Source organism: Terrapene carolina, unplaced genomic scaffold, assembly GCF_002925995.2.
Source record: "Terrapene carolina triunguis isolate 2854851 unplaced genomic scaffold, T_m_triunguis-2.0 Scaffold95, whole genome shotgun sequence".
NCBI classification, from domain to species: Eukaryota; Metazoa; Chordata; order Testudines; family Emydidae; genus Terrapene; species Terrapene triunguis.
The window spans coordinates 1,645,284-1,660,048 of record NW_020664446.1 but is presented as its reverse complement, the minus strand read 5'-3'; the positions used below and the strand labels follow the sequence as shown (position 1 = coordinate 1,660,048).

The 14,765-nt window shown below is 51.4% G+C and overlaps 1 protein-coding gene across 3 annotated transcripts in view; it reads left to right on the top strand.

Moving 5' to 3' along the window:
- The window catches only part of LCOR (ligand dependent nuclear receptor corepressor), a 92,775-nt gene extending 79,568 nt beyond the window's left edge, over positions 1–13,207 (top strand). For 2 of the 3 annotated variants that reach the window (XM_026650868.2, XM_026650869.2), the window contains one exon: positions 6,759–13,207. In XM_026650868.2, the coding sequence (XP_026506653.1) occupies positions 6,759–11,391 (4,633 nt within the window). In that variant the 3' untranslated portion in view covers positions 11,392–13,207. The remainder of the gene's footprint in view (positions 1–6,758) is intronic. The other variant, XR_002908979.1, reaches the window with a different exon arrangement.
- Positions 13,208–14,765: the final 1,558 nt, after the last annotated feature.

Sequence of the window (14,765 nt, the reverse complement as noted above, 5' to 3'; positions counted from 1 at the left end):
ATGTCTTCCAGAGAGTCATCAGTCTGGGTCTGAAGCCACCAAGAGGTGGAGAATCTGCCACTTCCCTCGGGAGTTCATTCCACTGTTCAAAATGTGGATTCTTAATTGTGCTGGGCTCCAGCTTCCAGCCTCTGGCTCTTGTTCTGCCTTTCTCTGCTAGATGAAAGAGCCCTCTAATACCCCCAGGAAGGTGTTTATACACTGTAAGCAAGCCACCCCTCCCTCTTCTTTTTTATAAACTGAGCAGGTGAATGATTTCTAGGCAGTAATCTACATAATCTGTAGGGAACCCTGCCTAAAGGACACTGGGTGCCTTAACGAGCCCCCCAAACACAATTTATCCTAAAGCGGCCCACATGCCCAGTCTGTTTCTTGCACCATCATGGTTCACAGTACTGCCAAAACAGAGACAAATTGGTGAGGAATGCTACCGAGGCTGTCCCCAGTAGACCCGAGAGTGGAAGCAAGTAGCAGCCTGCAACTCATCTGCACCATAACACCTATAACCCTACACTCAGCACTGAAAACTATAGGGGAACCCAAAAGACCAAGTTATCCTGATAGATGTGCTCTGAGGAAGAGAAGAATGTTGCTGCAGGTAATGGAAAAATCTCTACCCTGAGGTCACTCTTTGCAGCCCAGGGAGATGAGGCACAGCCAGAGGCAGGACTACGTTTCCAGCTGAAGCAGGGATGGGTCAGCTGGAGATGAGATATTGAAGTAAATCCCCAGGACTGAAAGGGTTAAACCGGAGAGTTCTGAACAAAGGATGCCCCGAAACAGCGGAGTGGCCCTGGGTCGCTTGGGAGGGGGGGCTGTCAGGTTATTGATGATAAACCACCCCCTTTTATTTATTTCCTTTACAAAATGCAAACTTTTTCCTCCCTTGTAAATCTTCACGTTAATGGAGCTAGAAGTGAACCTCGCTGGTGCCAGCTGAGTTATGGGGTGTAAATGAGATCAGAATCAGGCCCTCAGCCTGCACACCAGGAATAAAATAAACCACGCACAAGCGGAAGAGAGGCATGCCCCGGGAGCTTGGGATCATCTTAGTGACGCAAGTGGAACGTGGGCTCTGTGGACTTGCTGCTTCCCCGCCCTACAGCCCAGAGAGTTATTCACGCCTGTGCAAAGGGGATGTGAAATGCCACCCCCTGTCTTGCACACTCACTGCACAGGTCCAGGTTACCGTAAAGCAGGGGAGAGTCACCACCTTTCCTTTCCCAGGATTAGGCCTCCAGATTTGGCCTTTGAGGACTGATAACCTCGTCCCTGGCAAGAAACTGTTCAGACCACAACATACTTTTCCTTATACCAAGCAGATCCAAATAACTCCTGTATCTGCCTGGGGTCTGCCGTCACAAACCCCAGTGCTTTAACCCCCCCCAGACCAACCCTAACAAGGAAGAAGTTCATTGTTTTGCCATCGTAACCACTTCCTGATCCGCCATCATCCCAGCATTCCTTTGAGCATACTTCGCTAATTCCACAGTAGGCAAAGGAGTGTGTCACACAGCTGGGGGCTAGTCAGTAGCCACACCCCTGAGTGTGCTATAAATTCAGGCCAGATTGCTGGCCAACTGCTTGAAAATGGCTGCCATCCTCAGAAACTGGGCTTTCAAACAGGTAAAAGAACCCACGCCTCTCCCTTGTGAAAATGGCAATAGCGTTCAGTTGGAGTAAGTACTGCTGAGCCCCGTCTCTTTGAACAGTCAGGCTGAACCCCACCCTCTCCTCTCTCTAGTGGGGTTTAAGGCTGGTTTTCTCCATTGTTATTCTGCAGACCGGGGGAGGGACAAGCCTGCGTAAGGGATTTGCTCTGACATGCAGTGAAAACAGTTACTATACAGAGACCTGGAGAGACACCGTGTTGTACCTGTGCCTTTTAGAACGTTGATCCCAGGAATTCCAAGCTGTCTCTCAGCAGTATCAGCAAACACCTTTCAGACAGTCGCTGCAGATAGAATGATAAAGGAGAGTAAAACTGTGTGTAGTAAAATGATACCACTGGCTTTTGTAAAGGGAAATGGTGCCTCTCTAACCAGTTAGATCTTCTCTGAAGGAGCTAAAGCGGTGGCTGAAGGAGACCCACTAAGTGTCATGTACTCACTCTTTCAAAAGTCTTTGCTAAAGCCCTACAAGAAACCCTGGTAAGGACTCTTGGTAACCAGGGTGTGAGATAGTCTTGTTATGAATTCAAAGCTGGCGGAGAAATGGGAAGTAAAAAGTAGCCAGTGGTTAATACTGGGGTGCCCAGGGATCAGTTGTTTGAAATATATTAAAGAGCTGGAAGAAGGGGTGAGGAGAGATTAAAAAGACTAGGACTGTTCAGCTAGGAAAAGAGACGACTAAGGGGGGATATGATCGAGGGCTATACAATCATGACGGGTGTGAAGAAAGTAAATCAGGAAGTGTTATTTACTCCTTCTCATAATACAAGAACTAGGGGGCATCTAATGACATTAATAGGCAGCATGTTTAAAATAAACACAAGGAAGTACTTCTCCACACAGTGCACAGCCAACCGGTGGATCTCTTTGTCAGGGGATGTTGTGAAGGCTAAAAGTATAAGTGGATTCAAAAAAGAACCAGATAAGTTCCTGGAGGATAGATCCAGCAATGGCTATTAGCCAGGATGGGCAGGGATGCAGCCCCATGCTCTGAGTGTCTCTAGCCTCTGTTTGCCAGAAGCTGGGAATAGGCAACAGGGGATGGATCACTGGATGATTCCCTGTTCTGTTCATTCCCTCTGGAGCACCTGGCACTGGCCGCTGTCGGCAGACAGGAGACTGGGTTAGATGAACCATTGGCCTGGCCCAGTCTGGCCGCTCTGATGTTCTCAAGGGGTGGGTTGTAAGATGCTGAACTTGTCAACGAAATGATTCTGAGGAGTGGCTGAGACTAGGGAGGAGACTCTAACCAAGTGAGAGAATTAGGAAACATGATGGCAGATGAAATCCAGCCTAGACCAGTGCAGAGTCATGCATTCTGGGAAGAGTAGTGTGAGCAGCTTGCACATTGATTGGCCTCAGTATAACATTTCGAGGGGTGGGAGTGCAAATACCCAAATGGGCTTTGAATCCAGCACTCGCAGTCAATTGGGAGTGTTTGCACAGACTCCAGTGGGTTTCGGATCAGACCCTAAGCGTCCCTGGGGAGAGATCACTGAAGACACCAACCCAGTGTTTAGTAGGTTTAGAAAAGGGACTAGGAACTCACAAGTAACCGTGTGATACTAACTGGGGAGTGCTCTCTCGAGCTCTCACATAGACCAGACACTCATTGTGTCAGCAATACGCTGTATTTTCTAACATGTCCAGTTACTAGCTTGACCTCGTCTTTCCCTGTCTCCTTCCCTTTGCCTGTCTGGAGGCTCTCCGGTTCAGGAGCATTGCCTTCTTGTATGTCGGGAAGAGGCCAAGTGCATTGTGGGTGTTACTGAAAATATAATAACGGCCATAGAATGCTAGGATTTATTACGGGAAACATGTATGAATCCTAGGACTAGAAGGGACCTTGAGAGGTCATCTAGTCCAGTCCCCTGCACTCATGGCAGGATTAAGTATTATCTAGACCAGGGGTTCTCAGACTTTTGTACTGGTGACCCCTTTCACACAGCAAGCCTCTGAGTGCGACCCCCCTTATACATTAAAAACACTTGTTTATATATTTAACACCATTATAAATGCTGGAGGCAAAGCGGGATTTGGGGTGGAGGCTGACAGCTCGCGACCCCCCATGTAATAACCTCGCAACCCCCTGAGGGGTCCCGACCCCCAGTTTGAGAACCCCTGATCTAGCCCATCCCTGACAGGTGTTTGTCTAACCTGCTCTTAAACACCTCCAATGACAGAGACTCCACAACCTCACTAGGCAGTTTATTCCAGTGTTTAACCACCCTGAGAGTTAGGAAGTTTTTCCTAATGTCCAACCTAAACCTCCCTTGCTGCAATTTAAGCCCCTATTGCTTCTTGTCCGATCCTCGGGGGTTAACGAGAACAATTTGCCTCCTTGTAACAACCTTTTATGTACTTGAAAACTGTTCTCATGTCCCCTCAGTCTTCTCTTCTCCAGACTAAACAAACCCAATTCTTTCAATCTTCCCTCATAGCTCATGTTTTCTAGACCTTTCATCATTTGTGTTGCTCTTCTCTGGACACTCTCCAGATAAGCCATTATTACTGTTCTCTGCCCTTCCCTCGAATCCCGCAGTGAGTGGTGACCACTCAGCCCAAAACAGGATCCAGCAGAAAGAGAGAAGAGCTGGGAATGGTAACGAAATGACGAACGGCATGGGGGGCAGGGGCTTCTAAAGAGAGAGGATTAAAAAGAGCAGGGCTATTTATTTAGCATGAAAAGGGAGCGAGGAAGAAGAGAGAAGCTACAGGCATTATTATTATTCATTTTCATTACTGTGGAACCAGGGCCTGCCCCCATCTAATAACACTGTGTGGTGCATTATACAGGACTGACTTATTCAGCTTTCTCTGACCTGAAACCCAGCCACGGTCTAGCAGCCACACGACCTGATTGTTTCAGACAGGAGGTGGCGAAGAGCCCGGAGCCAGTTGAGATTGTTGGTGGAACTTGGAGAGTGACTTGGCCAGGGCTTGGCCATCCATTTTCCGTGGGTTGTTAACAATCCCGGGCGGTCGAGACTCCGAGTCCGAGTGCGGCACAGGAGCAGTTAGTCTGTAGTGACGGCCTCCCGTCACCAGCCTCGCTTCAGCATTCCCTTAGCGGTCTCCCATGCAAGTACTAATCCAGCCAGCTTAACCCAGGCGCTCTCAGCTCACAGGCCTATGTGATTTGGGGAGGGAAGGGGGTTAAATGTGGGGAGTCCAGGATAACAACACACCTTGCCCTCCAAACAGTCAGGGGCTGATCGAGAGAGGCCGGGGCTAGGCTGGCACCAGTGGCCCTGATTCACTTGCCAGCTGGGGCAGTCACTTAGCCTGTCTGTAACACAGGGAAAGCCTCGCAGGGGTGTTACCCAGTACTCGCTGTGGCGCTCAGCTCCGCCTTGCAGCCAGGTGAAGAGCCTTCGAGGGAGTGAAAAGAGCTCAGTGTCCGGGGCACAGCTGTGGGATCTTCCAGAGTGGAATCCAGCAGTTCCCTCTTCCCAGAGCTTGCGGGGGGACCCAGCCCTCGAGGGGATGGGGGGAGTACAGGAACATAGGCAGATGGAAGCAGACCCCAGGTCCCTCTAGCCCAGTATCATGTCTCTGACAGTGGCCAGCACAGCTGCTGCAGGGGAAGGTGTGAGATCTCCTGGGGGCGGGGGGGGGGGGGGGGGCGGTAATCTGCTCCTCACATTAGGTGTGATCCTGAGATACTGAAACATGGTGGGCTAAGGAGCAAAAGGGTCTAACTGTCTATACCAGGGAGCCATGTGACAAGGGCCATATGCACGGAACAACAGTCAGCCAGCCCTCTGTTTAGTCTGGGACAGGCCAGTTAGCAGTGGAAGTGACTCTGTTCAGGTTAGCGTAGGGGTAACGTATGTCAGTGCTGGAGAACAGCTGGAGCTACATACATGCAGCATTGCCTAGTGGTTGAAGCCAGGAGACCTGGTTCTCCTCCCAGCTCTGCCAAGGTTTGCTGTGCTGCAGACAGAACCTACTAGTTCTGCAGCGTGTGAGCGGGGTCTGAGCCAGGCCCCAGGGAGGATGTGAGAGCAGAGACGTTCTCGCTGGGGCCGGAGAGCAGGTGCAGAGACGTCAGAGGGGCATTAGTGCAGGGAGGACCAAAGGGGCTGAGGTTTGTAGCCCCCCCTTGGATTGCGCCAGACAGTTAATACCCGAATGTAAAGGGATTGTGGAGGACGTGATGCCTCCATTAGCACATGTGGCACATCTGTCCTTGGTGTCCGACTGGCTAGCAGAAGGCTGGGGGGAGACTTGTTACTTCCAGCTTTTAAAGGGGAGAAAGATGTTAACAAAGGAACTATAGGCCACTTCCCCTCGCTTCTGACCCCGGAGATATGCTGGAGACCAGTCTGCAGGCTCGTTCGAAGGAATGGGTGGAAATTCAAAGAGCTGTAATTGGGAACTAGTCTGGCTTTAATAATACACTGTCAAAGACGAGGACAAACATTAACGAGCCTTTAACCTCACCCCTGGTTAATCCTAACTAGTTGCCCCTGTGCAGCAGGTAAGTAGGGTCACCCCCGCCTTAGAGATGGCTTGAGACAAGAGGAGTGTGTCTAGCCCTAGGGTCCCAGAAGTCCATGGTTCTTAGGCTGGGCTTGGACAGCAGCCCTGTAAATGGCACAGCAGGGGTTGTCAATGGCAGTGAGCTGCAGTGGAGAACTCGCTCGTGGGGCCCGGTGTCTCGGAGGCTGGTATTTGTCGGTTTGTTCATGGCCTCGTCCAGGCCTCGTCCTGCAGAATGGCCACAGCTTGAAATCTTCCCTTTCCGATTGTAGGAGTGGGGGGGGGGGGTCCCAGCTGACAGACAAAAGTGAAATGCAAGTCTGGGTCCGAACGTGCATAGAAGATAAGTGCCAATCTCCACGAGGGGCTGAGAGGGAGCTGCCCAACATGGCGATAGGCCCCTTGCTCTGGCAAATGGATAACGCTTTGCCTTCCTGGGTGGATTGCTTTGTGTGCGCCCCCGGCTGAGTGTCAAGGGGGCTAAGACCAGTTACCATTTGAGAAGATATACTGCTAAGGGGGAGGAGAAGGGTTTCTGTAGGTTTTACAACTTAAATTCTCTGTTCTCTGCTTTACTGACTGTTTCTCTCTTTGTCTCTCTAGTGAGGATACAGCGGAGACAATAGCAATAGATCCTAACAATCAGCCGAAGTCTCCCCTGGAAAAGTTTATGGTCAGACTGTGTACACATCACCAGAAGCAATTCATTCGTGTGCTAAACGACATATACACGGAAGTACAGCCAGGCTGCGAGGGCCGGCCGTTACCTGACTCCGAAAACATGGATGCAGCTACTTGCAGCTCTGGTTGCAGCCAGCAAAGCAGTGAACATTGGAAGAAGTCTGCTCCCTGTTCTGAACTGAAGCCCCTTACTTCCTCAGACTCAGACAGAGACCCAGTGGGTCTTCATAGCCCTCTGCGTGCTGCAGGGCAACCCTTGGAGCATCATGCAGAGCTGAAATCCATGGACAGGATGGAGAATTTCAGTACTGCTTTCAAAAGAGACTTCTCTGAACTCTCCGCTACTAGAAGTAGTTCTGTTAGTCCAAAGGATAGTTCCACCCAAGGATACCTCACCACTTCGAACTCTTCCTCACTCCACTTCCATCCTGGCACCAGGAGTCCGGAAGGACAAACCCCTGGACAGGAGCAAGAGGCTGGTGTCAGAAAGTGTGAGGATGACAAAGACCAGATCCAAGGCAAGACCTTAGCAGACAGCTACATTGCTGTAAAAGTGGCCCATGTGAACGGCAGTGAGGACAGCTCAGACAGCTGCCTGGGGTCTCAGAAGAACTCTTTCAAAGCTTTACCAGAAGAGGGCTGGGATTCAGGGTTTCCAGTGAACTCTCCTAGAAGAGCTGACAAAGAGAACGCTTTACAGTGCAGCTCCAAAGCATCTTTGCACCAGGATTTAGAAACAAACGAAGAAGATGCAAGACCAAAGCAAGAAAACCATCTCCATGCCCTGGGAAAGACTAAGGGGGGCTACCACCCCCATCCTGGCGAAAAGAATCCGTGTGAGCATTCCAAAGACGGATGGGTGGCCTCTGCACCAGTGCCAGGGATACACAAAGCCTCCAGTGGGCGCTCAAGAGCGAAGACAGGGTCCTCATCCGTCAAAACAGCTCGGAAGAACAAACGGGCATCGGGACTGAGAATAAATGACTATGACAACCAATGTGACGTTGTCTATATCAGCCAGCCAATAACTGAATGCCACCTGGAGAGCCAGCGGTCAGTGTCCCGGAGGACAGCTCGGAAGAGCACCCGTGGGTATTATTTCAATGGCGAGTGCTGTGAGCTGCCAACTGTCCGCACGCTGGTGAAAAGCTCCCGAGTGGGAGAGAGAGGAAACGGTCCGGCGCGGAGGACGGAAGCCTTACTGAGCGCTAAGCAGAGCCCGGCGCTCTCTGGAGGCGAGCCTTCGGAGGCAGCCCAAGCTGTGGGGAAAGAGGCTGACAAAAGAGCGTCCCTCAGGCTCCTGTCCAAAGGGGCTCTCCCCAGCAGGGAAGCTAACGAGAGAGCAGAAAAGGAGCCCAGCGAGGGCGGCTTGCTGAAGTCCAGAGAAGCTGCTTACATGGAGCCACTGCTGGCTCTGTCTGCTCCCCCCTGCCCTGACAATGCACCAGAAGGCGGCTCGGCCACCACGCAGCCTCTAGCCATCGGGCCCCCTGCTGCTGAAGGAAGCGAGGAGAGGACGTGCCAGCTGCTGGACGAGGCGGAGGCAAATGTTCTCCAGCAAGCTAGCAGCGGTGCTGACCTCTCTGGGGACTGTGGGCCCACAGAAGACAGCAGCAGGGAGGCTACAGATTCGACACCTCTTTCTCCACCAGAAGCTGCTAGTAGGGAGGAAGGTTCTCCATGCTCAGAAATACAAGCTGTTCCGGCGCCTCCTGCCGGCCTGGACCCGGCGCCTCCTGCCGGCCTGGACCCGGCGCCTCCTGCCGGCCTGGACCCAACTCCTCCTTTGCAGCTTCCCACCACCATGGACCTAGCGCTTCCTACCAGTGCAGACCTGGTGCACCATGCAGAGCCTCCTGCCAGCATGGACCCTGAGCCGCCTGCTGGAGTAGACCTGGAGCTGGCTGGGGCACTTCCTGGAGAGCCCCCAACTAGTACACACCTGGCGCTTCCTGCCATGCCCCCTGCCCGCATGGACCTGGAGACTCCCATGCAGCCCCCTGCGAGTTTGGAGGCCGAGCCCCCTGCTAGCTTGCAGTCTGCCGATGTGACCGAAAGCATTCCTGCTGACCCAGCAGCTGACGTAAGGGAGATGTGGGAAGGCCCACTTGAGCCAGGGGAGGCCATGCCGACTCTTGCAGAGCTCAGTGGAATCTTGGCAGGCGAGACTGCCCCAGAGAGCAGCAGGCTGGGTGAGAGAGAGAACGGCCATGGTGAAATGCCACCAGGACCTGACACTTCAGAAACGGATGGTAAAGGGACCGTCTTGTCCAAAGAAAACCCAGAGAAGAAGCAAAAGAAAGGCAGGAGAGCGCTCGTAGCATCAGACCGGCGTCTCCGCAGCCAGCAATCCCAGCCACCCACGGAAGGCAGTGCTGAAGAGTCTGGTTCTTCCACCTCTCTGCAGCTTCCCTGTCTTCAGATTAAGCTTTCTAAAAGTCCCGGTGCAAAGCGTTTTAGGAGGGAGGTGCACCTTGACGGAGCAGCATCCGTGTGCTTCCCAAAGGATTGCTTCCACAAAACACTGCTGAAGAACATCCAGGGCCCAGGCACCGGGAGTGCCCTTGAGAGAGAGCCCGTGCAGCGGGGAGGAGACGAAAATGGCATTACTACTAGGCAAACCTATAAAAGCATGTTGGCAAAAGAGGGTGCAGCGGAGAGAGAAGGGTCATCGAAAGATGGCCCCCCTGCTAAAGCCAGACATAGTAAATCAGGGGAGATGCTTGAGATCTGTGTAGAGGCTAATTCTGATAAAAGAAGTGTTCTCCTTCCTAGGGAAAGTGGAACAAGTGTACAGGACGCAGAGCAATCGGATGAGAAACCAGGTGATGTGGAGAACCCAGACAATGCTGTAGATGCTGGAAAGGTACAGTATAAAGATCTGACTGATTTGCCTACAGGTCCCAGTAGTAAAAGTGGAAGCAAACACATCCCATCCAAGACTTGGAAGCATAAAAAGTTGGCCCTCCCAGTTTACAACTTGAGACACACCCCTACACCTGTGGACGCTGCAAAAAAGAATCTTCCAGGGAAGGAAGTTCTGCAAGCCAATCCAAACCAGAAGGAAGAACACAGTTCAGGGAACAAAGACACCATAGATTTGAAGGAGGTGGACACAGTGGCTGAGGACAAACCAAAGTTTGTGGAGTGGTGTGCTGAGGAAGAGAATCAGGAACTTATTGCTGACTTTAATGCCCAGTATATGAAAGTTCAGAAAGGCTGGATTCAGTTGGAAAAAGAAGCACAGCCAGCCCCCAAAGTAAAGAACAAAGCTGACAAGCTGAAAGAGATTTGGAAAAGCAAGAAAAGAACCCGGAAATGTAGAACGTCTCTCGAAGTTCAAAAGCTTTCCCCTGTCCAGATGCTGTTTATGAAGGCCTTCAAGTTATCCAACATTTGCCGTTGGTTCTTGGAGACAACTGAAACCAGGTCACTAGTCATTGTGAAGAAACTCAATACCCGTCTCCCAGGAGATGTCCCCCCCATCAAGATCCCTCTGCAGAAGTATTGTTCTTCCAGCCTGTATCCCAGCTCACTGCAAGCTGAACGCTTGAAAAAACACCTCAAGAAATTTGCTGCAACTACCCCTGCTAAAAATAACTTGAAGAATCAAAAGTTATGGGCCAGGCTTCGGGAGAACGCTGACAGTACGGAGCCCGGGGAAGCCGCCAGTCCCAACCAGACGTCTCCTTGTGAGGCTAGCTCAGAAGAAGCTGGTGAAGACAGAAACATGCAGCCCCCTCCAAGTCTGCCAACGCAGGCCAGCACTAGGATTCTGCGGAAATACTCCAATCTGAGGGGCAAACTGCGAGCCCAGCACCGCCTGGCAAAGAATGAGAGAAAGGGGGAGAGTGCAGCTGATCATCCCTCCGTGGAAAGTAAGCAAAGGCGGAAGAGCGTCTGCATCAACCCGCTGATGTCTCCAAAGCTGGCCTTGCAGGTCAAAGCCGATGTGTTTCCTGCGAAGTCCATGCGAGCGGAAGCAGCAGTGAAGGGAAGAAAAGGGAAAAGCAGGTTCCCGGAGGACTCCTTGCCCAGAGCTGACCCTCAGCCAGGCAGAAAGAAGAGAACGCTGCGGGAGAGCAGCACTGTGCCGGAGCCGTCTCGCTCCTCCAGTAAAGACAGGCTGCCAGCTAAGAAGGGCAGCAAAGGAAAACATTCCGAGGTTCCCCCGAAAGCGCCAGCTACCAGAAAGCAGGCTGCCATGGAAAGAAGCAGTAAGCTCGAGAAAAAGGTGTCTTCGAAAGAGAAGAGAGTCCCCAAAAGGCAGCTTGGCAAAGGCAGACCCCCCCTCCCGAAAGTCAAAGAGAACCCCGCCCAAAGAGCTGCACCCCCGCCCAGCCGGGACGGGCTCACCAAATCTGCAAAGCCGAAACCCGCGGCGGAGCCCTCTCCCAGGTCCCAGAAAGCAGCCGATAAGAAGTCTAGCAGTGGGAAAACTCTGACCAGGTCTATGAAGAAAATTCAAGAGAGCAGCACGTCCCAGGGCAAGAGAAAGTTAAGGGCAAAAGTTGACTGTTCACACAGCAAGCGAACACGACTGGATGCAAAATAACAAAGAATGGTAGCCATGTCAAAACTGTTGTCTAGTAGTAACCCTTGATCATGCATTAACTGAAACTGCTTTTATAAGCTGTAGCAAGCCTTTACAAATCCGCAGTGAAAGGATTACACCCGTGATTCTAGGCATCGGAAGGTGTGTCTGGGACAGAGAGGAGAGCGGTCTGTCTCTACGGTAGAGGGAAGTTACTGCAATCTGAATGTTCCTTGGGTTTTAAGCTTGGAACCGGGCAGTTTTAGTTCAAAGTACAGTGCCTTATTTATCATTTTTAAACAAATCCATAACGAAGCTCGTCTGTGTGATTTAAAGGCTTGCATTTTATACTTGATGCACAAGCACTTGGACTGTAGCAGAAAGGAAACCACCTTCACGCACATAAAGTAGCTTTCGGCAGCCTTTCGAGGGGTGTTCACCCTTTGCATTAAACATCCGGACTGTGAGTTTGACAGTGACATTGGAAGCAAAACCAAAAGCATTTTTCTGGTAGCCAGAGAGGGCCGGGGTCATTGGTCATTACGCCGTTCATTAGCAGCAGGTGGTGGGCAGGTCACTGTTTCAAGATATTAATTGTTGGCCACTTGTGTGTAATTGATGGGCTTTAGGGTTAGACAGCTATTTCTACTCCGCTGCTGCTTAAGCCTTGAGGTAGTGTGGTCTGATCACAACCGACGTGGCAAAGGGGTTCCTGATGGGGATACTGGCGCTAGTTCTGTAGCATCTACAGCTGTTTGCAGGCGCAGTGGGCTAGGCTCATCCTTGGGGCTGTCCAGTACGTCAGGGATGAATTGGTCCCACTGTGCCTTACTGTTGGGCAGAACGCCCTCTCCAAGCAGCGTTTTGTTCAGAGCACCCGGATCCATGTTGATTTCTGCTTTCTCGGACAGTAGCTTTTCACTAATAATCGGGTATTTTCCTTCCTGTGAAAAGCCAGGGCAGATTTCCACTCGTTATTTAGTCAGTCTGTGTGAAAGGGAAATGTGTAGCCTCCCCACGTTGTCTTCCCCCCTCCCTTCCCCGCACAGAACACCTGTATTTTAAGGCAAAATTCTTAATGTCGTCTTTGAATAATGCTGAGATCTAAAGTATCTGATTCTTTTTTTTTATTAACTTCAATCTCATTTTAAAATAAAGTGAAGCTGTTTTGGTTCCTGCCAGTGTTGTGGTGTGCTGTAGAGTCTAGGATCGGGTAGTTCTCCTCATCGTCAGAACAGCCCAGGCAGTTTGTACACCCCGCCTTGAACTGGCTTGCAAACATATCCTTGAAGGTCTAATCAACACAAACCATGCACTGCTTAAAGGGCAAGCAATAGTTTCCAGTGGAGAAACACGAAGAGTAACAGTGATACACACAGGAAAACCTGTTAGAAATGCACATAATCATATTCCCATAGCACACATTGGCGGTGGAGCTAATTGGGGTGGGGGTGGGGAGTTTTATATTGAAATTTTCCACCCGCCCCTTGTGTAAGCAGCTGTAAGAGGATGGCGTCAGCTCCCACTCTGTGCCTAAGTTGAAAAGATCAAGGCCAGCCATTTTATTTCAAAAGCTCCACTTCCAGCGGGTACAAAAGAAGGGCTGTTTGCACAAGTTTCTAAGCAAACTTCCTTCCATTCACTAGGTTCAACACCTGAAATCTGATTGTGAAGGCTCTGAAATCTCCTGACCTTTGGAGAATAGCTTCCAGCCGCCATTGTCCTAGGGAGATCTGAATATACATGCATATCTTTGTTATAATAGCCAGCTTAAACTAGGCTCTCCCCTCAGAGAGCTTTACTATCTGCAGAGAGAGAGCGTGCCTTTTGGGGCGTGGCGAGGGCCGCCTTGCAGAGGAATTGATTTTCACGGTTCGTGTTAAACCTCCGATACCAAAGCTCATTACTGGAGGCAGAAAGTGGATAATTAATTGTCTTCAATCTCTTGCTGGATCCATTTAGCACAGGGGAGGAAACTAAGCTTTGGAGACTCCAGAGCACCCTTCCCAGTGCAGTAGTTAGCTCCCCGGGTTCCGGAGAGTGCCGTGTGCCGGGACAGGCGGGCACCCGCACTGGGGGAGCTTCAGCCAGAGCCCAGGGCCGGGGGACTTGGAAATCACTGATTTGTAAAGAGCTGTTCTTTTTTTAATCATGCTGAATAAAGTAAATGCTGGACAGTTATTTTGTGGCTGCCGGGCCTGCCAGCCCTGTACAGGTTAATATGAAGTTCTCTCTTACTTTCATTGTACTGTGCATATTAACTCTGGCCAGCATTCCGACAGAACCGATCTAAAGGCATTTCAGGAGAGGGGGACTGTACCTGCAGGTTGTTAAAAGGAAAAGCTGTATCTTTTTTTAAATTCTGATCTAGAATATTCTTGTTTCCTGTAGTCTGGGCTGCTTTCAGAACGAAATAGTGAGTGTGTGTGCGTGTGTGTGCGCACGTGTGCGAGGACCTTTGATGTCTCTGAATGGTGCCGCTATCCCAACTTCATGCCAATAAAACCTTTCCCTCCCACCGCCCCCCCAAATCATTTTTCTTGTGTGTGCCAGAGTGGAAAGAAAAGAAAAGCTGTCCGGTTTCTGTGGGTTTTAGAATTTCTGTTTGCCCTTCACAACCTGCAAGGAACCAGGGGCTATTTTAACGTCCAGCTTCAGGCTGGGGAGTGACAGAATAACTCGCACTTCTGGGCAGCTGAGTGCTGCAGATTGCCTGTTAGTAGCTGCACATGACAGGTGGGCTCTGGGGCCGGGCTCTAGCACTGACGGGTCCTGCAGTAGCTCGTCGCTGGGTCAGGTCAGCTCTCTCTCTGCCCAGCCTTTGGCGCTAGCATCCCTTTCTCCGGGCGAAGGACGCATTTGCACAGCAGACTCTTGGGGGCGCTGCTTGACGTCACCCAGGGGCTGGCCACGTTCCTCGTGGCACGTCTGGATTAGAGTCTGACTGGGGTGAGAGAATGGCCAGTGTGCCCATCCTGGGAATGGGGCAGCCATGCCCACCTGCCAGTGGTGCCCAGCTAGGACACAGTCACTGGAAACGGGAGACTCTCTTCCCAGGAGGCTACATTAAGAAAAGAAAAGAAAATCTTCCTGTCTCCCCTGCAGGCCCCCACCTGTGTCCTTTCACCTCCCCCTCTCATGAGCCGGGTGAGTGAGTGTGTGTGTGTGTTCACTGCTGAGAGGTCAGAGCACGAAGCCCTGCCAGAGAACACGGTACTCAGCCGTGCATCGCCGGGCAGGGCGCATTGCTGCGGTGGGCAGCCGGGTCAGATACACACAGCTCAGCGCAGGCTCGGAGTACGGGGGTTTGGCATGTGGGTCCAAGCAGCTCCTAGGCCTGTGTCGGAAGGTGTTACGGGAAATGTTGGTGTCCCCCAGTAGCTGTGAAGTGCTCA